The sequence below is a fragment of the Plecotus auritus genome (assembly GCF_963455305.1).
Source record: "Plecotus auritus genome assembly, chromosome: 5".
NCBI classification, from domain to species: domain Eukaryota; kingdom Metazoa; phylum Chordata; class Mammalia; order Chiroptera; family Vespertilionidae; genus Plecotus; species Plecotus auritus.
Window position 1 is genome coordinate 179,588,752 of NC_137776.1, and position 25,083 is coordinate 179,613,834.

Here is a 25,083-nt window from a genome sequence, read left to right on the forward strand (position 1 = left end):
TGCTCGTGGTGGGATTGTTAATGTAAAAACATTTAAACCTGTAAAGAATTTTTGTGAGTTTATTTGAGCCAAACTGTCAACAATTGCCAGGAAGCAGAATCTCAACAGATTGGGATAATGGTCCGGAGAACGGCAGTTTTTTTTAAACCTATTTTTATACATTTCAATCAAAGGAGGAGATGTAGGTGGGTTACAGAAATCCATTGGTGATAGATTAGAGAGGTGGGAGAAAGCAAAGCGGAGAAACCTCTGGGATTGGATAAAAAGTGAAATGATAGCTCTTTTCCTCCCTGGCTGCTTGAAGATCAACCTTCATCATGAATGACACGGTAACTATCCGGACCAGGAAGTTCACGACCAACAGACCACTTTAGCGGAAGCAAATGGTCACTGACGTCCTTCACCCTGGGAAGGCAACAGTACCCAAGACAGAAATTCGGGAAAAACTAGCCAAAATGTGTAAGACCACACCTGATGTCATCTTTGTGTTTGGATTCAGAACCCACTTTGGTGGTGGCAAGACCACTGGCTTTGGCATGATTTATGATTCCTTGGATTACGCAGAGAAAAATGAACCCAAACATAGACTTGCAAGACATGGCCTAGATGAGAAGAAGAAGACCTCAAGAAAACAGAGAAAGGAACGCAAGAACAGAAGGAAGAAAGTCAGGGGGACTGCAAAGGCCAATGTTGGTGCTGGCAAAAGAAGGAGTAAAGATTCCTCGGTGACTTTATCTGTGATGGTTGTGCAGATTTTTCATGAGAGGATTAATAAACTATAAACTTTTTAAAAAAGTAAAATGATAGACATATTACTTAGGTAGGTACAGGATAGTTAACAGTCAACAACTAACATGACAACAATAATAATGAAGGGATTTGTGGTCTCATCCTGGCGCATTTGGTTGTGTGTGTGTGGCAGCGGGGCGGGGGTGGGCGGAGGGAAGTTACAAGTTACCCTGACATTTCATAGGTATGTTATCTTAGGTGCGAAAAGTTAAGGTAAAAATTGACCTTGTCAGGGAATATACCGGCCTAGGACATGACTACTCACCATAACTGCTTTTAGTTAAAGTTTTAATTTCAGACCATCCTTTGTGGTTACTTTAGGTCAGTGGTCGGCAAACTCATTAGTCAACAGAGCAGCAAACTGCGGCAGTTTGCCGACCACTGCTTTAGGTCTTTAAGTTTCCAATTGTGAAGAAGTGACAATTTTCTAACTAAAATAAATTGATAGAGATTATGATCAGCTCAACAACAGCAAGGACAGGGGACTGGAAAAGATATGAGTTTAATGGCCCAATTAGGTCGGGAGTAAATGTAAATCTAGAAGGGAAATAACGAGTGTCCAATGGACAGATGGCCAATAACTTTGAGACACTTGGCACAAAGGTTAAATACTTAGGAACATATTAGTCTGTATAGTCCTTAATGACACACAAGTACTGTATTACAGCCAGGAAGACCCCAACTCATAGTAACAAATTTAGCAAAAATCAGTTCAAATGATGAGGCCTACCGCGGGGGATACAGGGGACACAGGACCTCACTCGTGGACATGTGAATCAGCCCAGTGGTCCTGAGGAAACCTGGCTTGACAAGATGATGCATTCCTGTGCCCTTGGGTTCACTGATCTTCTTGGGGACAGATCTCAAGGAAACAGCTGAAGAGGGATAGTAGAGTGAGACCCTCTGCCCAGGTGCCTGCAGTTAGAAACCGGTTACTTAAAATTCTGTGTTCAGAATATTCTGTTGCCATAAGAAGTTCCTGTCTGGAGTCAGAGAGACAAGGGAGCTCATATGACGTCTGACATGTAGCTGTGTGACTTCAGATATATCAGTTACCTTCTCTGAACCCCAGTTCCCTTTTGGATAAAATGGGGGGTAATGCTGAAACCGGTTTGGCTCAGTGGATAGAGCGTCGGCCTGCGGACTGGGGGGTCCCAGGTTCGATTCCGGTCAAGGGCATGTGCCTTGGTTGCGGGCACATCCCTGGTGGGAGGTGTGCAGGAGGCAGCTGATCGATGTTTCTCTCTCATCGATGTTTCTGACTCTCTATCCCTCTCCCTTCCTCTCTGTGAAAAATCAATAAAATATATTTAAAAAATAAATAAATAAAAATGGGGGGTAATAATGGATGACTACCTCCTGGGATTGCGTATTAAAGGGGGTCATGTTTATAAAGTACACAGTGTTTAACAAAGGGTAACGTATTAGAAGATGGCTACTGGATGGATCCTGGAGAGTTCCTGCTTGCAAAGGATGAAGTAGCATCAGGAAGTCAGCTTTATATCTTGAAGAACAGCTAGTGTCTTTGACTCCTAGTTTACTTTTTTAAAAAAATCTTTATTGTTGAACGTATTACATAGGTCTTCCTTTCCCCTCCCATAAACCTCTTCCAGCCCACTTCCGTCCTCCCCCTCCCCCCAAGCCCTCACCACCCATTATGTGTCCACAGGTTATGCATATATGCATACAAGTCCATTGGTTGATCTCTTCTCACCCCCTCCCCTCCTGCCTTCCCTCTGAAGTTCAACCGTCTGTTCATGCTCCTAGTTTACTTTTACTACAAAGTCAGAAAAAGGACAACTGCCCTCTGCCAACTACTGAGGAGTCCACCAAAATGCAAAGAGAGGCCCTTTAAAGGATGTTTTAGGTTCACCCGCAGCGGAGAGTACAATGTTGGGCAAGGCTCCCACGCCCACTCCAGTGTTAAGGTTGGAGTGTCTCCAAGAATCTGGCAATGCACATTTTTTTGCGACCTGCTCTGTGACAGGGGCTTTATAACCTCAACTTCGTAATTTTTATCTCCATTTTGAAGGAGAGGAAATCTGCCCAAGGTCCCACATTAAGTAACCGGATATGGCAAGTCCCCAGGCCCCGCGCTGCGAACCACTACACCCCACAGCCTTCAGCTGCCCCGCCAGGCGCAGCTCGGGTGACCGGCAGGCGCCCCAAAGTCCGTGAAGTCAGGATCTCGGGAGAGGAGGGCTGAGCCGGGGTCCTGCCCTCCCACCCACTGCACCCCGGGAGCCCGAGCGCGTTCCGCCGCGGAGCCCGCCTCCCGCCAGCAGGGGGCGGCGAGGAGCGGCGGGCGGAAGTGAGGAGCGCTGAGCGCCGGGGCTCCCTCGCGGAGCTGGGGCCGAGGCTGCCGCGCTCCCAGGCCTCCGCGGCGAGGCTCCGGGACGGGCGCGGGGCGCAATCCGGGACCCAGAGCCCCTGCGAGAGGGCCCCACCGCTGCCCCTCCTTCTCGGTCCGCGCCTGCCCGGAAGCGCCCGCGCCGAGTGGGCGGGCCCGGGAAGCGCTTCCGGGGGCGGGGGGCGCGGGCTGGGCGGCTGCCGGAGCGGCGGGGACGGGCCTGGCGCCGGCGGCGGCGGCGGCGGCGGAGGGAGCGCCGCGGGCGGGCGATGTGAGCGCGGCGCTCGCAGCAGGTGAGGCGCGCTGGCCGGGGACGGCGGGCGGCGGGCGAGGCTCGTCAGAGCGGGCGGGACTGGGGACAGTGCCCGGCCGCTGACCGGCTCCCGTGGGCGCGGCGGGGCGGGGAGCCTCCGCGCCTGGTCAGCCCGGGGGGCCGGCGGGTGGGCGGGAGGACGGCGCGGGCTCGAGCCGAGGCCGGGCGGGGTCGGGAGGCCCGGGCACCTGCTGGGCCAGGCGCGCGCCTCCGAGGGGCCCACGGTGCGCGCCCGGAGTCCAGGGGCTAAGGGGTCGCGCGCGGCCAGCTTCCCTGGGCTCTCCAGCCGCCGCCCGGGCGTCTGGGGATCCCCCGCTTCCGGGCCCTTCGCCCTCGAGGGCGCTACCCCTTTGTACGAGGAGGCCGGGTAGATGAAAACCCTGGATAACCGGGCCGGGCCGCGGGGTTGGCGCTGCTCTTGCCCCAAGCCTCTGCCTTTCTCCGGGCGGCACGTCGTGCTTGGCCCGAGACGTCTCCATGGTCACTTTCGCCCTCAGCCCGTCCTGCCATTACCGAGGGCTGGGCTGGGGCTGCAAACAGTGTCCTTCTAGGCTTGGCGGCTGTGCTTTAGGGCGACTAGTTTGGGAGTCTCAGTCTTGAGGCTTTCCGCAAGCCTCTTCCATGTCGGGCCTCAGTTTCCCCATCTGGGCAGTGAGAGTTTTAGATGAGCTCTCTGAAGACCCTTCCAACTCTACCATTCTGTGCATGTATGAAATTGGAAGGGCTGTCTCTGGTTCAGGATATTGGGCAGTTTCACTGAAGACTTTTTGCAAATGGGGACTTTTTGACCACTTAATACAGTAGGTTTCAGACAGGCTTTAAAATGATTCCAACAAGCGTTTCTAAACCTTACTTTACTCACAGTCCATCCTTTGCTTTTGTTCCTAGGAGTGGTCAATCACATCCCACTGAGTTTTTGCATGCAAAATTTTTGTTGTTGTTCATATTTGCCCATTTTCTCTTTGTTCCCCGGTTCAGGCCCTCTTTGCTTCACATCTGGATTATTGCAACAGCTTCTTAGCTGGTCTCTGACTTGAGAAGTACCCGCCTCCCCCATCCTTCCTTTATGCTAATGCCAAACTTAATATAGGAAGTAAAAAAAAAGAGAGTTGAGTGTTTGCTTGCTTATTAAATGTCAAGATGCTGTTCCATGTGGTGGGGGAAAGTGCAGTAGAAGACACACTTTTCCCCCGAGCAGCTTTACACCGGGTGCTGAGACTTTACCTGCAAAGAGGTAATTTATTCGACAAGGCTGTGTGCTGTACACTTAAGAGGAAGGAGAGATGGGGGTCTTTCTAGGCCAAGTGGTCAGGGAAGGCTTAAAAGAGGTAGTAGGGTTTGTTAAAGGGTAAGATTGAGGTAGGAAAAGAGGAATCAGGTCCAGTGATCTTATGGAGTGAGTGAATAGACCAGCCTCCTTGTAGAGAAGGGTTCATATAGGAAGAGAGTAAGAGGAAGGATTGAGTGGGCTAGTTCGTGAAAGAACTTGAACACTAGGCCAGAGTTGAAACTATTCTATAGGCGGTGGTGAGGGCAGGAGACTAGGGTGGTTGGTGATAACTTGTCGGAGAGGACGGGGGCACTTAGGGGCCAGGTGATCAGGCCATGGCACTTACACCACATTGTGTCCAGCCATTGCCCACCCTGTCTTTTCCAGGCTCTCCTTGGTTGGCCCCTCCTCACCCGAACCTGTTCCCTGCTTCTCTCTCTCCCAGCCTGTCTCCTTTGAGAGCGAGTTTCTGACTGTCTCTAGGGCAGCGATTTTCAGCCAGTGTGCCCTGGCATCCCGGTGTGCCGCAAGGATTTTTAAAACATCTAATATCTGATATTAAAACATCTAATACCTATTTAGTCAGGGGCACTGACCTCTTTTCCCTTCGATGGTCAATTTAAAAAATAATGACAACAGCCAACACAACAATAGCTGTCCGGTGTGAGTGAATGAATCAAAATTATACCTTTTTTTTTTTTTTTTTTTGGTCAGATTGGCAAAAAAGTTTCTATTTTTGTGTGCCACAGAATTTTAGGAATTAGTGTATGGGTACCATGAGATGAAAACGCTTGAAAATCGCTTCTTTAAGGCTTTGCTCCTGCTGTTTCCCCGTCTGAAGTGCTGGTCTCCTTTTTCTTCTCTGTGTAAATTCTCCATTTCACTTCCTTCAAGCCCCTGCTGAAGATATACTTCCTCCGAGGGTGTTCCCCACTGCCCTACCCCCATGCCTTTGTGGCACTCGGTATCTAAAGCGCAGGATTCAGCACTTGTTCTTGCTTATTAAACTTGTTCTTGGCCTGAGTGGACTGGGAGGTTTTGGGGGGCATTGGGCCCTAATGCATCTATCTCTCTGAGCCCTTGTAGTATCTCATACTGTAGCTGGACTTTTCTAATAGGCGCTCAAATACTTGATTTTTGTTGATAAACAATTTTTTTAAAGGACATTCTGTTACCAGCTTTTTCTGTCATGTGTTGCATGTCTATTGCTGCGGTTCAAGGTGGATGTTTTCAGTTTTCATTCTTAGGGTGCCGGTAACATAAAACAAAGTTTTGAAACATTAAAATGTTTACTCTTAATTGTGGGAAAAGAAAAAAATATCATGTAATTCTTTGTTCAGAGGCTGTGGGGAAAGAAAGACCATCAATCAGCTTTGGAATCAGACAGGCCTGGGTTTGCATTCCAGCAAGGCCACTTACAGCTATGTGAACGTGGGCAATTTACATAATGTGTCTGAGCCTCGTTACTCACCTGCAGGGTGGGGATAAAATCCACTTCATAGAGTTGCTATGAGTTTTAAAATGAAAAGTTTACGAAGAGCGGGCAAAACTTGCAGCACCTACTAACTGCTTATTACATTTTTAATCGTTACTCTTATTAATATTAGGTGTGAATGTACCACAGTGGGGAAATGAGATAGGCTGCCGAACCTCAGTGTACCCACTGAGTTGTGGGTTTCTGAATGTCCTGGGTTCTGCTTCTACCTTCTAGCTCAAGCACTTGTTAAAAATGCCAGTCATGAATCTAGAATGCCATCACTATGTCTTTTTTTAAAAAAATATATTTTATTGATTTTCACAGAGAGAAAGGGAGAGGGATAGAGAGCTAGAAACATCGATGAGAGAGAAACATTGATCAGCTGCCTCCTGTGCACCCCCCACTGGGGATGTGCCCGCAACCAAGGTACATGCCCTTGATGGGAATCGAACCTGGGACCCCTCAGTCCGCAGGCCAACGCTCTATCCACTGAGCCAAACCGGTCAGGGCGCCATCACTATGTCTTATTCCCATGAATTTTTATGTTACTTTTGTTTAAATTCTGCTTAGTGTTTGTCAGACTTCTTAATTGTGTTCATTTAACATTTTGTGGCTGACAAACTGTTGAATTTAGTTTAACTTCTGATGGCATTTTCTGGTTGATTTTGATGGCATGGAAAACCTCATGGAAGAAAGCAATTCAAGGTGAGCTTTTCTAATCCTTTTGTCATAGGAGACGGGACTTGATGTATTTTCCAGGTCCAGTGCCCCCTGAAATGCCAGCAGTAAGCAGATACATAGGATGCTGCTCCTTGACATTGTTTAGTTCTTTGCCTTAAGAAAGCTTATTCAGCCCCAACTGGTTTGGTTCAGTGGATAGAGCGTCGGCCTGCAGGCTCAAGGGTCCCAGGTTCGATTCCAGTCAAGGGCATGTACCTTGGTTGCAGGCACATCCCCAGTAGGGGGTGTGCAGGAGGCAGCTGAATCAATGTTTCTCTCTCATCGATGTTTCTAACTCTCTATCCCTCTCCTTTCCTCTCTGTAAAAAAAAAGTAATAAAATATATATTTTTTTTTAAAAAAAGAAAGCTTATTCATTTTTTTACCTGAAACAAGTCTTTCTAATTTATTATTGGAATTTGAAACATCTATTTGCTCACTTCTAGACAGAAGTAAAAAGAATGGACATTGCCCTAACCGGTTTGGCTCAGTGGATAGAGCGTTGGCCTGTGGACTGAAAGGTCCCAGGTTCGATTCCGGTCAAGGGCATGTACCTTGGTTACGGGCACATCCCCAGTAGGAGGTGTGCAGGAGGCAGCTGATTGATATTTCTCTCTCATCGATGTTTCTAACTCTCTATCCCTCTCCCTTCCTCTCTGTAAAAAATCAATAAAATTTATTTAAAAAAAAAGAATGGACATTGTACAGAGAAATGGATACAAACTTCTCAAAGGTACAGCGCATGGTAACCCCTTAATTATCAGTGTGTCAGTGTAATGGTACATCCTTAAGTGAGAACGCTTTCCACTCAAAGTCGATCAGTAAGAGTCCCACACCAATAAAAACCCTGCATCTCTCCAGTGTGCCTGGATTTAAATCTTACTCTTACAGGATTTAAGAATCCTGACTCGGGAGACTGATAGATCTAGGTTCAAATCCTGACTCAGCCAGCCTTAGTGACGTTGGGAAAGGCTCTTAGTCTCTTGGAGTTTGTTTCCTTATCTGTAGAATAAGGATAGTTGCAGTATCTATCTCACAGTGTTGTGAAGATCAGTGAGCAGGTAAAGGGCTTCCTTAGCATCCAGTACACAGTAGGAGCTCAATCACCGTGGTTTTCCACATTGCCAGGAAGGTTAAAGGGGCCATTCTACCCTGCTAGGAAAGCTCAGAAGAAGCTTCTGATGTTTTGCAAGACAAACCCCACTGTGAAACCAAACCCGCTCTCAGAATTAGTGTATCTGAGCAGCCTTGGAGAATGTTAACGCCTTGGTGGGAAATCTAACAGTTTGGATAAAAATGTTCTTTCAGACTCACATGAATTAATGCAGTAAGAACTCTAGACTTGTTTTCTTTTAAATTGGGACGAGTGCTTCATGAATATCCATTGCAGAATGCCATTTTATTTATTTTTTTCCTTGCCGGGGCTTTCAGCAGCACCAGAATGTTTCTTGTTATTTGGCTGCTGCTTTCCAAAGGATTAGATTGTAATTCATGACAGCTCAGTTTTAGGTTTGATCTAGACTCGGGCAGAAATACCTAGAAAAATTATTTGTGTATAGTTTTTATGGTTGCTCTCATGCCTGCCATCCTCAGTGCCTCCTTCTGTGGTCTTTTTAATGACTTTTTGTATGAGAAGGAAAGGTAGGTATCTTTGGATCTTCAGTGCCTGATAGGGAAGGCCTTGTTTGAGTTGTGTCTCTAGTATCAGCATCCAGTAGGATTTGGAATCAGGAGCCTGTTGATGGAGAATAATGGGTACCTCTGGGTGCCTTAAACAACTTCCAAATTTGCAACCTTGCTTTCCTTCCTTGGAAGTGTCTCTGGGTGTTTTTAAATGAAGTGGAGCACTTCAGAATGTTGATGGGCTAGAGCAGCGGTCGCCAACCTTTCAGACCTCATGGACCACCAGTGGTCTGCGGACCACCGGTTGGTGACCGCTGGTCTAGAGGAAGGAGCCATCTTGCTAGATTCTGCCTGCTGGCAGAGACGGTCCTGCATCTCTTGGGTCTTCAGCAGAGAAAGTTGAAAGCTGAGGTGAAGCTCTGGTGACAGTCATGGATTTTGAGCCACCAACTTGGTTTAGGTTGCATCACCTGACATATGCTGAGAGCCTCTCTCTGCTGGACACACTGCTCGGCTTTGGGCACACAGTCCCTGCCCTCAAAGAGCTCAGCACTGACAGGGAAGAGCTCAGCAGCCCCGGAGGCTCAAAAAGTCAGCCCCTGGCTAATTGCTTATACCCTTCTGTTCTGATTGTCACTGTGGGGAAACAGTCACAGAGCTGTACCCAAGGATGCTGTAGAGGGGATTTCAAGGCACATGTGGGTGTTTGCCCAGATGATATTTACATGTCCTTTCTCATTTGTAGGTTCTCTTCAGAATGGGTCAGCAGGGTGAGAAGATGTCACTGGTTTGGTTTTCATTATATGGTTTCATTACAGCTTAAAACGTGCTGCAGAAACGATGTGCTAAGGAGAGGGCTAGTTGTGAATGTTACCTCCATCATGAGATTATAATACTTCTTTTATAGGAGCAAACAGCTTCTCTGTTCTCACCTGTCTTTTTTCTGTCCTCGCTCCAGTTTGTACAGTTTTTGGTTACTCCTGGATTGGTATCTCCAAGTCTCGTTTCTCTGCAGTTCCAGCCTCATATTTCTCACTGCTTATTGGACAGCTCTTCTCAGATGCCCAGTGGTACCCTAACTCAGCTTGACTGAGGCTGAACTAACTTGCCTCCTAGAATAGATAGCATCCCTCGGTCTCCAAAACTTGTTGGGTCCTTCTCTAAACCCATGTTCAGTTGGCTACGGCCAGATTTGGTTTGAGTTTTCTAACCCAGCATTCTAGGCCCTCCACATTCCAGCTGTGGTGCTCCTCTTTGCCATGTCACCCCTTGTACCTGAGCCCTGGCCACTACCCTAGACATTTCCACCCGCTGTTCTCTGCTCTTGCCACTCCTTCTGTCTGGAACGTTCTTTGTATTCCATTTAAATACAAAATCCTGTTCAAATATTACTTCCACCATTAAGTTTTATTTTTGTTCATTTTGATTTTTAAAAATCTTTTTGACCAAACATAATCACTGTTAATTATTGTTCCTCGTAGTTCTTTGTTTCTGTCTCTATAATTGCTTGATAAAATAATTATTAATTTGCAGCCTATCTTTCTCTAGATTCTTTGGTTTAAAAAATTATATATTCTTAGGTAATATGAATATATAACATGAATATATGTGTGTTTTTTTTAGAAAAAAAACTTAGAAAGAATATAGCTATATGATTTTTTAAAAGTATTAAGTGTTCCCTTCCCTCTCTTCAGTCCTTAATTCTCATCCCCCAAAGTCACCAACATTAATATTTTCATGCATTTACTTCCAGAATGGCTACAGTAGCGTATATTTTTTCTTTTAAGAAAAGTCCATGAAGGGGATCACATCTTGTTCTATACCTTGCTGGTTTTGGCTAAATATTAGAGCTTTTGTCAAAGCATACAGATCTACATATTATTTTGAATGGCTGTGGGTGTTTCATTGTTGATTGGTTTTTTTAAATAAGTTTCTTGAGGTTGATCCCCTCTCTTTATTATTATTATTATTATCATTATTATTATTGTTATTTACTATAACAAATACAAGTGCTCGGTACAATATCCTAACGAACTTTTGTAAGTACTGTATATTTTAGGCTCAATTCCCAGTAGTTAATTGTGAACCAAATGACTTTTACATTTTGATCCCTCTGACCAGATTATCCCTCAGGATTATTCTTGTCAGCCCTTTTAAAATGTGCCCAAATCTGATGCATTACAAATGGCTTCTCATTTTTTCTTTTTGTAATTCACATGCATTTAGTCATGAATAAAGCTAAACATCTTTTCATATGTGCTTTGGTCATATGTGTGTGTAGTTTTTTTAACTGTTAATATCCTTTGCCCCTTCTATAGGATTTTTTTGTGTCACCCCCGTCTGTTTGATTTATAATATAAATTAAGGAATTTGCAAAGTAGCCCTTTGCCAATTGTGCATATATTTTTCCTCACTGTGTCATTTATTCTTTAAGGAGATTTTTTTTTTTGTCATCAACTGCCATGTTGTCAAATGTATTTATCTTTGCCTTTGTGGCTGGGGGGATTTATGTCATGTTTGGAAAGGCCTTTATATCTTTATTATAAAAAAATCATTCTTGCTTGCTTTTAACTATTTTTTGGTGATAATCAAGTCTTTTTAAAATACTGTCATAAGAATAAAATGGCATTAGCGAGGTGTGGTGCTATGTTCTGCAGCTTTTGGGTGGGATCTTGCGAAGATTTCAAGTAGCTTTGCTTTAAAGCCTGTTGTCATATGGTCTTGCTTCAGATCCTAGTTTTCTTTTCAGAGCCTGTGTGCATGGTTATTTCTAGGACCCCTCTTCTTCACTTTGTACTTCAGGACTGTGGGAGGGCTGACCCAGGCTGGCCGGTTTGGTACTTTCTAGGACAGTACCACTCTCCTGTGGCTTTTGGCCATCCGTAGGCCTCACTGTGTAAATGGCCTCCCCCCTCTGGTGCCCAGTCTGCTTTTGCTCCCCCACGTGTGTCCATTTTCTTCCCCGAACCAGCTCTCTCTGCACTCCTTGTGGTTCTGTCTTGCCCCTGGCCTGCACTGGCCTTGCTGCTGTTGTCGGTGCTTGGCCAGCCCTGGAGAGCCCCTCACGTCTGCTCTTGCTCTTTGAACACCAGTCTCAGTGCTGCTTTGAATTCTGTTGAACTTGGGCTGAACCTGTGTCTTGGCAGCATCTGCTGTCTATGACTTTCACCTTCAAACAGCAAAACGACCAGTTATTGAGCCCTAGATCAGTGGTTTCTAATTAGTTGAGGCTCTAGCATATAAAAATAGCTGTTTATTTAAAGCAGGTAAAATTAGCCAGAGTTAGGGGCTCTGAGGGGGGAAGGGGAATAAAGGCTGTGAATATGGAAGATATAATATACTTCAGCTGTCTGATCACAGCCCTTACCTCTACTAGAAAGAGGGTGCTGTAGTAAATTTCTAGAGCTGGAGTTGCTTGGTCACAGGGGATGTGCATTATAATTTTGATGGATCTTACAAAAATACACTCACAGAGGAAGGAGTAGGAGCCCTGGGTGGCAGTAGGACTTTTGCCACCTGTCCCTATCCCTTTTCCTGGCCTCCGCCCTCGGGCAGGAATGTAACTTAGCAAGCTTTCTTTTCATCCTGCCTTTTCCTCAGCTCTTCCTGCCTCCTTCTGCTGGTCCTCCCATTCCCATCGGGCAAATTAAACAAGACTTACTGCACAGGGGGTCTAGATGGGCAGACTGTGGAACAGGCCTGAGAGTTAGCCTCTTGGAGCCTCCGTTTCCTCATCTCTAAAGAGGGCAATAATACCTGCCTTCTGGAGAAAGCCAAGAGGAGTCAGTAAAATAGTGTGTACAGCCTCTATGACATGCCTAGCATGTATCAAGTATTCAGTAAATGTTGGTTATTGGTGGTGGTGATGGGCTTTCCCAAGTAAGGAGGAGAAAGCGAAGGAGTGGTGGGAGGTGGCAGGGATCTCCTTTTACAGTTGCTGAGGCTATTGTGGCGATGGCTGGATACATGTAAATGGACGAATGTCCTCATCAGAGGTGGTCCTTCCCAGGATCCACTGTTGAGACCCGTGTGGCAGAGTCAGAGACCACGGCAAAGGCTGTGTGCGAGTTGAAAGCTGCTTCCAGGGGTGTGAAAGGATCTCAAATTAAAGAAATTGGAGGAATGGGAGGCTTATGTCCATTGGTCACATGAGCAAAAGAAGTGGAGGAGCTGACAGTTTTGAACTTCCCAACAGACCATTTCAACTAAGTCCTCTCCATGTATGCTTTTTTTTAAAAAAAATATATTTTTATTGATTTCAGAGAGGAAGGAGGAGGGAGAGAGAGAGATAGAAACATCAATGATGAGAGAGAATCATTGATTGGCTGCTTTCTGCACGCCCCCTACTGGGGATCGAGCCCACAACCCCAGCATGTGCCCTTGACCGGAATCGAACCTGGGACCTTTCAGTCTGCAGGCTGACGCTCTATCCACTGAGCCAAACCGGCTAGGGCTCCATGTATGCTTTTTAAAAGTATTTCACATTCTTATCCAAAGTATAGTTTTTACAAACAAAACAAATTAAATATTGTTAAAATAAGGATTAATGGTATTGAAGAAAAATAGCTTATATGTGCTTTTTTTAAAAAAATTAAAATACAGCAATATGACTGTTTAGTTTGAGGATGTTTTTTGCTTAATGTAATGTGACAGAAAGACCAGTGATTAATCTACTGAATTAAAAACTACTGATGTATTTAGTGAGTGGAATAATCAAGTTCATTAATGTTTTCTGAAGCAGCTGCAAACTTAGTCTAAATGAAAAACTAATATAAATCACTTCTCTGCGTTATCAAAAGTGAATTCCATTCCCGAATGTCTGAGTTGGGAGGCATCTGCATGAAGCTTGTATCAAACTGCAAGACAGGGACTCATTCATCTTTGAATTCCTTTGGTTTTGTGCATGCAGAAGATTGAAATGGAATGAATATTTCCTATAAGTGTAGAAAAATAACTTAAATTCCCAGTCAGTATGCCACTTAGTGATTACAGTTAAATCTAATACATACTTGCAGCACATATAATTAAAGGCTAATTTCCTTGATTTGCAAAGAGTTTTGGCAATTCAATAAAAAAGGTAAATATGGGCAAAGGATATGAATAGGCAATTCAAAGATAGACTTAGACAAATTGCCATTAAACATGAGAAAAGATGATCAACCTCAATTATAATTAAATAAATGCATATCAAAGCCATGAGATACTGTTTTTACCTATTAGTTCCACAAAAGTGAGAAAGTTTAATACCCATTATTGGCAGTTATGGGGGGAACAGGCACACTTCCATGTGCTGTTGGTGAAAGAATAGTTACTGCCCCCTTTTGGGAGGTAATTTGGCATTATTGATCAAAATGAAAAACTAGGAGGGCATCCTATTATTATTTAAATTGTGCCCTGCCTTGGTATCCATTGGGGACTGTTAGTACATTGTGACACAGCCATGGAATATTAAGAAGTCAGAAAATATAAAAGTAGATGAGTTTGTGCTGCTGTGGAAGGATTTTAAGGTGTATTAAATACATTTTTTAAAAATGTGTTTTATTGATTTTTAAAAAAATATTTTTACTGCTTTCAGAGAGGAAAGCAGAGGGAGAGATAGTAGAAACATCAATAATAAGAAAGAATCATTGGCCCTAGCCCATTTGGCTCAGTGGATAGAGTGTTAGCCTGCAGACTGAAGGGTCCCAGGTTTGATTCTGGTCAAGGGCACATGCCTGGGTTGCAGGCTTGATCCCCAGTAGGTGGGCATGCAGGAGGCAACCGATCAATGATTCTCTCTCATTGATGTTTCTCTCTCTCTCTCCCTCTTGGAAATCAATTATATATATGTATATATATATCAGGTGTACCAGTTAATAATGCGGATTTTGTAATCAAAGAAAACACGATAATTTCAAGAGAAACATCAAAAGTGCTTTATTCAGAGTAATGTCCATCGCTAGCTACACATTTCCCCCATCTTTCAGATAATTTGTGGATACCGTCCCAATAGAACTTTTCTTGTTTTGAGACAAATCATTCAGAGACCCAATTTTCCACTTCTTCGTACGTTTTGAAGTGCTGCTCAGAAAGAGCGTGTGCCATCGATCGGAACAAGTGGTAATCTGAAGGAGCAAGGTCTGGTGAATACGGCAGGTGGGTTAATACTTCCCAGGCAAGATCTTTTAATGTGTCTTTAACTGGTGTTGAAGTGTGTGATGTGTGTTATCATGAAGCAAAATTACTTGGCCGTGTCTTCTGGCCCATTCTGGTCGTTTCATGATCAAAGTGTGGTTTAAATTGACCTGGACGTTCTTTGTCTTTCACATCAAAATCATCACTTTTAAAGCGTTTAAACCAGCATTCACAAGTATCTTGAGATGGAGCATGTTCACCATAAGCTTCCCGAAGTATACGATAACTTTCAGCAGCTCTTTTCTTCAAAATAAAGCAATGAATTAAAACTTCCCACAAATGCTCTTTTTTTGGGGGGGGCACAAAATTCAACATTTTTAAGCATAAAAATATCTATGATGTTAACACCTTCAGCAAATTTGACATAGGAAGTTTTGAAGCTTGTCAATACAACAAAATAGCAAACATATCAAATTGCATATATATCAACATATGTGTAACTCCATCTGTTGAAAGAAATCCGCATTATTTATCGGTACACCTATATATAATAAAAGGATAATAAGCTAATTAGACCGGACGTCATTCCTGATGTCCGTCCTGACAACGCCAGGGCTGGAGGGAAGCCAGCTGGGTCCGGGGTGCCTGTGGGTGGCCCTGGGGAAGCCAGCCCGGGTCCCGGGTCCTGGGTGCCTGCCAGCAGCTGGAGGAGGGAAGCCTGGGTCCTGGGTGCCAGAAGGAAGCTGGTGCCAGCAGCTGGTGGAAGGAAGGCCTACTCTTGCACAAATTTTCGTGCATCGGGCCTCTGTGTGTGTGTGTGTGTGTGTGTGTGTGTGTGTGTGTGTGTATTATTGGTGCTGGGAAATTGCTGATACAGAGGAGTGGAAGATCATATTTGAACTTGATGTCTCTGTAAAAGGGTATGACTTCCTTTACCATAGGACCACTGGAGATAAATAAAGTCATTGGATGTAGAACTTGTGATTTTTAATTGTCTTTTTCTCCCTTTAGCCTGGAAATGTGCCTGGGACTTAAATTACCTGCAAATTCCCTCAGGAGTGTTGCTTGTTAACAGCTCTAGGCAGGAGCCTGAATCTCATTGTCACTGCCAAGGAAGTGTTAATGTAAAGGACAGGAGAGTGAAGCACTTCCTTTCTCATGCTGCAGTAAAGTGGAATCCCTCTCTTAGGTGTTAATCATGGTCTTTCGCTTTTCTCTTCAGTGATTTCTTTTTTCAAGTGCAGTTCTCTACTTTTCTTCAGAGAAGATAAAAAGCCATACAGAGGAGAAAGAAGCCTCATTGTAAAACTGTTTTCAGTTTTACAGACTCTTACAGAAATACTGTATTTTTTTTCCTTTTTCTGCTGTTTCCCCCCCCCCCCCCCCGCAAGACTCTGTACCTTTAAAAAGCCTAAACCCACCTTCTTTTTGACCTTTAATTCCAAAAGCCACTGTTTACTCACCCTTGTGTCATGAAAATACTGTAACGAATGGGTAACATTTGGACACTTGGTAGGTGCAGGCAGTATCTGTGTTTCTAGAAGGCAGTCTGGGGTAGATACGAGCACGACCTCTGGAGCAGACTAAGTTCATCCATTCAGTGGACCCGTGGCAAGTGCCTTAACTTCTTGTCCTGTTTCTTCATCTATAAAATAGGAACAGTCGTCGTAGTTCCTCACAGAGTTCATAGACGATCAGATGAGTTAATATATATAGAAGGTGTTTAGCACAAGTTAAGTACTCATTGTATGTGAACTATTAAGCACTTTTATTGCATTAATTTCCCTCCTTTAATTATTAAGAAGTTGTGTTGGGAAGTAGTTCTTTCAAGACCTTTTGTAGATAAGGAAATCAGTTAATTGACTTGTTAAATGATTTAAATGTTCATTGTTATTATTTTTATTAGAAAGTGGCAGAGCCAGGATTCATCTCCAAGTCTCACTTCAAAGCAGTTCTCTTTGTTACACCATCCTGTCTCCCTAAAAAGGGTCTATAATAGCTAACCTTGACCATGTGCCAAGCAGCCATTGTGTTAAGTGCTTCCTACTTCCTACATATGTTCCTCATAACCCATAAAGCAAGGATTAGTATTCCTATTTTAAAGATAATAAAACTGAGACTCGGGTTATAAAGTACCTTGCCCAAAGTTTTACAAGTGGAAAGAAGGATCATTTGAGCACAGATCTGACTCTAAATTCATGCTCCTAATGGTTTTATTATATTTTTTTTTATCTTTTAAAAACTGGATGAGGTATCTTAATTTTTAAATGTTTCTTATTTTCAATAAGTAATACATTTACATAGTTGAGAAATTTTAAGAGTCTTAAAAAGATTCACTGCAAGTTAATAGACCTTCTAGCTATCTCCTTGCAAGAGGCAGTTAAGGCTTATTATCTCATTCCAGAAATATTCTGCACATATCCCTATGTTGTGTATATATTGGCACAGATTGGTATGTATGTTTTCATATCGCTTTGTACAAAGAGCATATATATTATACTTTTCTGCAGTATATCATGGTGATTGTTTCATGTCAGTACTAAAGAACTTCCTCATTTATTTTTTCTGGTTGTAATAGTAGTCTTTAGTATGGACGTACCTTAATTTATTAACCAGCCTCTTGATAGGCATTTTGTTTGTTTTGATTCTTTTGTTGTTGTGAACAATGCTGTAGTAAATTCCTAGAACTAAAATTGCCTAGTTATAGGAAATGTTCATTTGCAATTTGGTGGCTATTACTAAAATGCCCTCCCATGTATTAGTACCATTTTACACCCTTTCAGTATTATTTCTATGCATATTTAATATCTATGTATGCATACATACTTTTAGAAATCCTACTTGTATTGCTGTCTGATTTTTAATAGCTTTATTGATATATAACATATCAAAATTTGCCCATTTTACTTGAATAATTCAGTGATTTTTAATTTATAATATGGAACAACTATAATAATCTGATTTTCCACCATTTCCATTACCCATAAAGACCCCTCATGCTGAGTTGCAGTTGATCTGTTACCTGATTATTTGCTGTGTTATTAAAATACTTCTTCAGCAAATATTTAGTGTCTACTATGTGCCAGGCAGTAATCTGGCAGATAGTTAATAAAACAGATAAAACCCCCTGTCCTCATGGGGCTTACATTTTATGGAGCTAACTTTGTATTTTTCTTTAAAATCATTTTAATGATAGTATTCGGCATATAGATGTACTATACTTTAATGATTTTCCATTTTTGGACATTTAGGTTGTTTCCATTGTTTTGCTATTGTAATTGAATATACTTACGGATAAATTCTTGTGCCTATATCCATGGGTTTTTTTATGGTACAAAGCGCTGAGTCAAGAGAAATGCCCATTTTTATATAAATGCCTAATCACTACGTTGTACACCTGAAACTAATATAATACTGTATGTCAACTATAATTGAAAAATAAGAACATTTTTTTAAAAGAATGAAATGCCAATTTTAAGACTTTTGTTATACTTCCCTCCCAGAAGTACTAGTATATGGGAGACACACTCTCTAGCACTGCCAACTGGGTCGGGTGTTTAAGTCTTGCCAATTTGAGAAAGCAGAATTGTCTCTCGTGTTAATTTTTATTTCTTTGTTTATTGATGAAGTTGTTAAGCATTTCATCTCTATATTTAAAAGCTATTTTTAAAAAATATATTTTTATTGATTTTTAGAGAGGAAGGGAGAGGGGGAGAGAGATAGAAACATCAATGATGAGAGAGAATCATTGATCGGCTGCCTTCTGCATGCCCCCTACTGGGGATCGAGCCCTCATCCCGGGCATGTGCCCTTGACTGGAATTGAACCCGGGACCCTTCATTCTGCAGGCCGACACTATCCACTGAGCCAAACCAGCTAGCGCTAAAAGCTATTTTTGTTTTTTTAAAAGCATCTGTTCATATTCTTTGCCTACTTTTTAATTGTTATATTTGGTTTTTATTGTTTGTAAGAGAGTTTTATACTTCTATTTTTTTATAATTTGTCCTTTATTGATAAAAGCTATTTTTATAAGTTTTTACTTTTTTTATTTGTTAATCCTCAACCAAGGATCTTTCTGCCATTGATTTTTTTAGAGAAAGCGTGGAAGAGAGGAAAGGGAGGGAGAGAAACAGAGAGGGGGGCGGGGTGCATGTGTATGTACCCTGCCCAGGGTTGGGGATCGATCTGCAACTGAGGTATGTGCCCTTGACCAGGCATAGAACCCACAACCCTTCAGTAAGCCAGCCAATACTCTAAGCACTGAGCACACTGGCCAGCACATACATTTTTACTTTTATATTTAAATCTCTTTCTTCTTCTGGTATCTGTCTTTGTGTGCTTTAAAATGCTTTCTTAGAAGTTATTTTTGGTATGTCATGAAGAAGGGATCTAAGTTTATTATTATTTACTAGAGGCCCAGTGCTTGTGCACTGGTGAGGTCCCTCAGCCTGGCCTGCGCCCTCTTGCAATCCGGGACCCCTTGGGGGATGTCGGAGAGCCGGTTTCAGCCAGATCCCCACAGGCCAGGCCGAGGGACCCCACCAGTGCACGAATCTATGCACCGGGCTTCTAGTATGCATATAAGATCTTTGGTTAATTTCTTCCCACCCTCCCCCTTCACCCCTTCCCTCTGAGATTCATCAGTCTGTTCCATGTTTCCATGCCTGTGGTTTCTGCTTCTGGATTGAGCGTCTGCCCCCTGGTTGTCAGTGCACGTCATAGCTACTGGTCAGTTGGCTGGTCGCTTAGGCTTTTATATATAGATTTGTATTATTGAAACAGCATTGATTTCAAGAATTCTTTTTTACAATTGGATATAGTCCACAAGGCCCATTCTTGTCTGATTTCTACCTTCTGCAGCTTCTAGGCAAGGGGCAGTCAGCCTATACTAGGTGTGCCAGTGCTGTGAGCACCAGTGGAGGCCCATACACTTGTAAGGTCTGGCACTCTTTTTGTTACTACTGTCTAAGAAACCTTGTGGAACATTTGTTTCTGTCCAAAATGTCCATGGAGACATAGGCGCATGCAAAAATACCCTTGAAATTTGGTGCTATCAAAAATGTTTATGAGCATATTTGGTCCATGCCAAATGGTCAAGGACCAAATGTCTCCATGGATGTGTTAGACAGGACCGAATGTCCGCTTATCCTAAAAGCTCGTCACTGAAAGGGACTGAGCACTGCTCTATGAGTTACCAACTCAAAAAGTTATAAAGGTGTGCAGAGCTTGAGGGGGAAAAAATGCACATCAAGACAGCATCTCAGATTCTAAACTAAAATGGGTTCAGCTCCATTCATAGTATCCAATATGCTGTATATTGAAAAACACCAAGTGAAAATATACAAATAAGGCAGAACATTATTTAGATGAATTTACTTATTCTTTACAGAATCCTCAAAACTAGGTGAAACAGGGAAATATTTTTCCTAAAATTATACTAAACTAGAGGCCCGGGGCATGAAATTCGTGCACGGGGGGCGGGGGGTGTCCCTCAGCCCAGCTTGCACCCTCTCCAATCTGGGACCCCTTGAGGGATGTCCGACTGCCTGTTTAGGCCTGATCCTACTGGACAGTCGGACATCCCTCTCACAATACAGGACTGCTGGCTCCCAACTGCTTGCCTGCCTGCCTTCCTGATTGCCCCTAACTACTTCTGCCTGCCAGCCTGATCACCCCCTAACCACTCCCCTGCCAGCCTGATCGATGCCTAACTGCTCCCCTGCCAGTGTGTTTGCCCCTAACTGCCTTCCCCTGCAGGCCTGGTCACCCCTAACTGCCCTCCCCTGCAGGCCTGGTCACCCCCAACTGCTCTCCCCTGTAGGCCTGGGTCCCCCCCCCAACTGCTCTCCCCTGCAGGCCTGGGTCCCCCCCCCCAACTGCCCTTCCCTGCAGGCCCCGTTGCCCCCAACTTCCCTCCTCTGCTGGCCTGGTCACCCCTAACTGCCCTCCTCTGCAGGCTTGATCGCCCCCAACTGCCCTCTCTTGCAGGCCTGGTTCCTCCCATCTGCCCTCCCTTGCTGGCTTGATCGCCCACAACTGCCCTCCCTTGCAGGCCTGGTCCTTCCCAAATGCCCTCCCCTGCTGGCCATCTTGTGGTGGCCATCTTGTGTCCACATAGGGGCAGTCATCTTTGACCACATGGGGGCAGCCATCTTGTGTGTTGGAGTGATGGTCAATTTGCATATTCTTTGATTAGATTGGATTAGATAGGATAGAGGCCTGGTGCATGGGTGGGGGCCAGCTGATTTGCCCTGAAGGGTGTCCCAGATCAGGGTGGGGGTTCCCTTGGGGCGTGGGGTGGCCTGGGTGAGGAGCCTGTGGTGGTTTGCAGGCCAGCCTGCTCCCGGGCGACCCAAGTGGAGGCCCTGGTATCTGGGATTTATTTATCTTCTACAATTGAAACTTTGTAGCCTTAAGCGGAGGCCAAGGCAAGCCAGGGCTGCAGATTTACTCCATCACCGGGGGCAACCCTAGCCGCCTGCTTTCTCCAGCTCCGTGGCTGCCGCCATTTTGTTGGGATTTATTTATCTTCTATCATTGAAACTTTGTAGCCTTGAGTGGAGGCCTGGGCTGGCAATGGCAGGCGGAAAGCTTGGCTTCCTCCATTGCCGGGGAAACCCACGCCTCCCTCCTGCTCTCTCTGTGGCCACAGCCATCTTGGTTGGGTTTATTTGCATATTCGCTCCTGATTGGCTGGTGGGCGTGGCTGGTGAGCGTGGCTTATGTGTGTAGCGGGGGTACAGTCAATTTGCATATTACTCTTTTATTAGATAGGATGCTCAATCAGAGCTGAACTGGCCCTACTATGTGTACTATATTTTAATTTTGATCAAGATGAAAATTTGGCATTTAGGATACTAGGCTAATCAATCATTTGGTTATTTGACCTTAGGTGAATTAACCAAGACATGAAAGACTGAAAATAAGTAAGAGGAAGAATGCTCAGGCAGAGCCTAGGAGGTACAGTAGCTACAGTGGTGGTGGTGCTATTTTGCCAGTTTGTGCTTCTGCTGCTTGTACTTGGTGAGGAGTCATTGGTGAATTATGAAACTCTCTCTTTCCACAGATTACGCTTCATGTCAGTAGCAATGGACAGCAGCAGTTTTATTCAGTTTGATGTGCCCGAGTACAGCAGCACCGTTCTGAGCCAGCTAAACGAACTCCGCCTACAAGGGAAACTATGTGACATCATTGTCCACATTCAGGGTCAGCCATTCCGAGCCCACAAAGCAGTCCTTGCTGCCAGCTCCCCATATTTCCGGGACCATTCAGCATTAAGTACCATGAGTGGCTTGTCAATATCAGTGATTAAAAATCCCAATGTGTTTGAACAGTTGCTTTCATTTTGTTACACTGGAAGAATGTCCTTGCAGCTGAAGGATGTTGTCAGTTTTCTGACGGCAGCTAGCTTTCTTCAGATGCAGTGTGTCATCGACAAGTGCACACAGATCCTAGAGAGCATCCATTCAAAGATCAGTGTTGGCGATGTTGACTCCGTTACCGTTGGTGCTGAAGAGACTCCAGAGAGTCAGAATGGAGTTAAAGACGGCGGCTTCTTTGCCAACCCAGTCGAGATCTCTCCCCCATATTGCTCTCAGGGACGGCAGCCCACCACAAGCAGTGATCTTCGGATGGAGACGACGCCCAGCAAAGCTTTGCGCAGCCGCCTACAGGAGGAAGGGCACTCAGACCGAGGGAGCAGCGGGAGTGTTTCTGAGTACGAGATTCAGATAGAGGGGGACCACGATCAAGGGGACCTGCTGGTGAGGGAGAGCCAGATCACTGAGGTGAAGGTGAAGATGGAGAAGTCAGACCGGCCCAGCTGTTCCGACAGTTCCTCTCTGGGAGACGATGGCTACCACACTGAGATGGTTGATGGGGAACAGGTTGTGGCAGTGAATGTGGGTTCCTATGGTTCTGTGCTCCAACACGCATATTCCTTTTCCCAGGCAGCCTCACAGCCAACCAGTGTATCAGAAGCTTTTGGAAGTTTGAGTAATTCCAGCCCATCCAGGTCCATGCTGAGCTGTTTCCGAGGAGGGCGTGCCCGCCAAAAACGGGCTTTGTCTGTCCACCTGCACAGTGATCTACAGGGCTTGGTGCAGGGTTCAGACAGTGAAGCTGTGATGAATAACCCTGGGTATGAGAGCAGTCCCCGGGAGAGGAGTGCAAGGGGTCACTGGTACCCCTACAACGAGAGGCTGATCTGCATTTACTGTGGAAAGTCCTTCAACCAGAAAGGAAGCCTTGACAGGCATATGCGACTCCATATGGGAATCACCCCCTTTGTGTGCAAGTTCTGCGGGAAGAAGTACACACGAAAGGACCAACTGGAGTACCACATCCGGGGCCATACTGATGATAAACCATTCCGCTGTGAGATCTGCGGGAAGTGCTTTCCATTCCAAGGTACCCTCAACCAGCACCTGCGGAAAAACCACCCGGGTGTAGCTGAAGTCAGGAGTCGCATCGAGTCCCCTGAGAGAACAGATGTGTACGGGGAACAGAAACTAGAAAATGACCCATCAGCCTCCGAGATGGCCCTAGATTCTCGGATGGAAATTCATACAGTATCCGATGCTCCTGATTAAGATGGTAAAGAAGCGCACCCAAACAAAGCACATTATTCCATGCATATTTGTGATTTGCTTTGTTGTAATCTTTAGTTTTCCCAACCATCTGGAAATCTCTTGGTCTCTTGGCAGTTTTTCTAAGGGTTCTGGAAGGAACACTTTATTGTGTTTATTCTTTCCCCGTCCTCCCTTCCCCAAGGAGCTCAAAGCATGAAGGGCATCATATCCAGGGAAAACACAGGCTGACAGTATTCCTCTTTGGCTGAACTCTTAATCCAAAATCTGCCAGTGATTTAGCTATGCCAACTGGTTGACCCTGTATTCTCTGCCAAGAGGCATACTCTCGCTGGGCCATCATGCACTGGCACCAGTGCATCTCCATGGAGAGAGACTAGGATGCCATCAGCCGATATAAATGGGTAACCTTTTCTAATTTAAAATTACTTTTACGGAGTAGTTAGACAATTTATATATATATATAATAAAGTGATTATTATATATATAGTATATATACATTCTCAAATTTGGTTTTATTCTGGTTGAGGTGAATGTAAGAGGAATATATAATTTAATACAATGTGAACAGGGCTTTTGACTCTGTCATCCCTACCTAATATGTAGGGTTTTGCCCCTTTATTTCCCTTAGAAAAGAATGTTAATAGGTTTTCATATACATTAATTATTGTGTCCAAAAGCAAGCAAAGCAAATCACAGTGTTCATAGCTCTGCTTCATAACAAATACATAAACCAAATGCCATAAAACCTATTCAACTCTGGTTGGAAACCATTTGGAATTTTTGTTAGTTGTCCAGTGGGTAAGCTGGATGAGCTGTGGTGCTGACCCTTTTTACATATTGTAGTGTTTTATTAGCCAACCCCAAAGGAGCAGTGGTTTTCAGTGTTTTTACTGGCCTCCGAATCTACCTTCATTCCGTACTGTAGAAACATACACACCAGGTAACTAAATCGAATCACTCTACCGTGAGTTACTACTCGCATTAAAGGAAAGGGATTTGTAGTTCTGTCTACAATATTCTCCAAGCAGTGTTGTAAAGTTTTTTTTTTCCTTTTTCTTTTCAAACAGCCAGTTCAGGTGCACAGCAACTTTTTCTACATGCAGTTCCCAGGGAAACTGCAGAACTTGGAATTTGTACTTTTGTAAAGATATACTCTATGGGAATTGCAAGCAATATATCTATCTTAGTATTGTGTGTGCTAACGAGAGCCTCTGTGGCTCCCCCACTCTCAGTGTTTCCTGCTTAAAGAAACCAACAGTTAACAAGCCCTGAGATACTCTGTGTGTCACCAAATCCGTGTGTGTCACCATTTATTTTTTTGGTCACGTGGTGCTATCTTTATGTTCTATATCTTTTAGGTCAGTATAGTTGTAGAAAATGTGAAATCTAAGGGGAATAGTGAATTACAGTTTTTTCCCTCTCTTGAGTTTCTAGCTTGAAAAGAGACCTCAAAAACATGTGCTGGCAAACACATTACTGTATAAAAACATACCTGAGTCCTATTGAATAATATTTTATTAGTGCTTTAGGAACTGTCTTCAGTTCTATATTTTGTCCACCCATGGGCTTTACAGATTGCTTTGGTACTGTAACCTCTGACAGTAATTTGGTGAAGAGTTTGGTGGTGGGTTCGTGCTGCCGGTTGCGAGTGGGAGGTGAGCACTCCACACTCTGCCTGAGAACCTTGGCTCTGAAACTCACAAGGTCATCTCCATAGGAGAACAGCACAAACCACCTGAGAGGAAACAAACGAAAAGGCCAACCTCAGAGGCTGAGAGTTAAAGGAAAACAAAATAGATGTTTGCTGGTTTTCCATGCTTTTTTGACTCTTAAAATA

At 44.2% G+C, this 25,083-nt stretch overlaps 2 protein-coding genes and 1 pseudogene across 7 annotated transcripts in view; all 3 read left to right on the forward strand.

Moving 5' to 3' along the window:
* ZBTB34 (zinc finger and BTB domain containing 34) overlaps positions 1-23,246 on the forward strand; it is a gene marked incomplete at its 3' end in the record, with an annotated part of 62,061 nt that extends 38,815 nt beyond the window's left edge. Inside the window, exons 1-2 of one of the 2 annotated variants that reach the window (XM_080668517.1) lie at positions 3,375-3,432; positions 21,722-23,246. In XM_080668517.1, the coding sequence (XP_080524643.1) occupies positions 21,732-23,246 (1,515 nt within the window). In that variant the 5' untranslated portion in view covers positions 3,375-3,432; positions 21,722-21,731. Of the gene's footprint in view, positions 1-3,374; positions 3,433-21,721 lie in introns of those variants that run through there. The other variant, XM_080668518.1, reaches the window with a different exon arrangement.
* On the forward strand, positions 318-782 carry LOC308248387 (small ribosomal subunit protein eS24-like; annotated as a pseudogene). The gene has a single exon. The product of its transcript is annotated as a small ribosomal subunit protein eS24-like (transcript).
* RALGPS1 (Ral GEF with PH domain and SH3 binding motif 1) overlaps positions 3,360-25,083 on the forward strand; it is a 263,998-nt gene continuing 242,274 nt past the window's right edge. For 3 of the 4 annotated variants that reach the window (XM_080668512.1, XM_080668509.1, XM_080668506.1), the window contains exon 1: positions 3,360-3,432. The gene's annotated coding sequence lies outside the window, so the exon portion shown is untranslated. Of the gene's footprint in view, positions 3,433-23,205; positions 23,251-25,083 lie in introns of those variants that run through there. The other variant, XM_080668513.1, reaches the window with a different exon arrangement.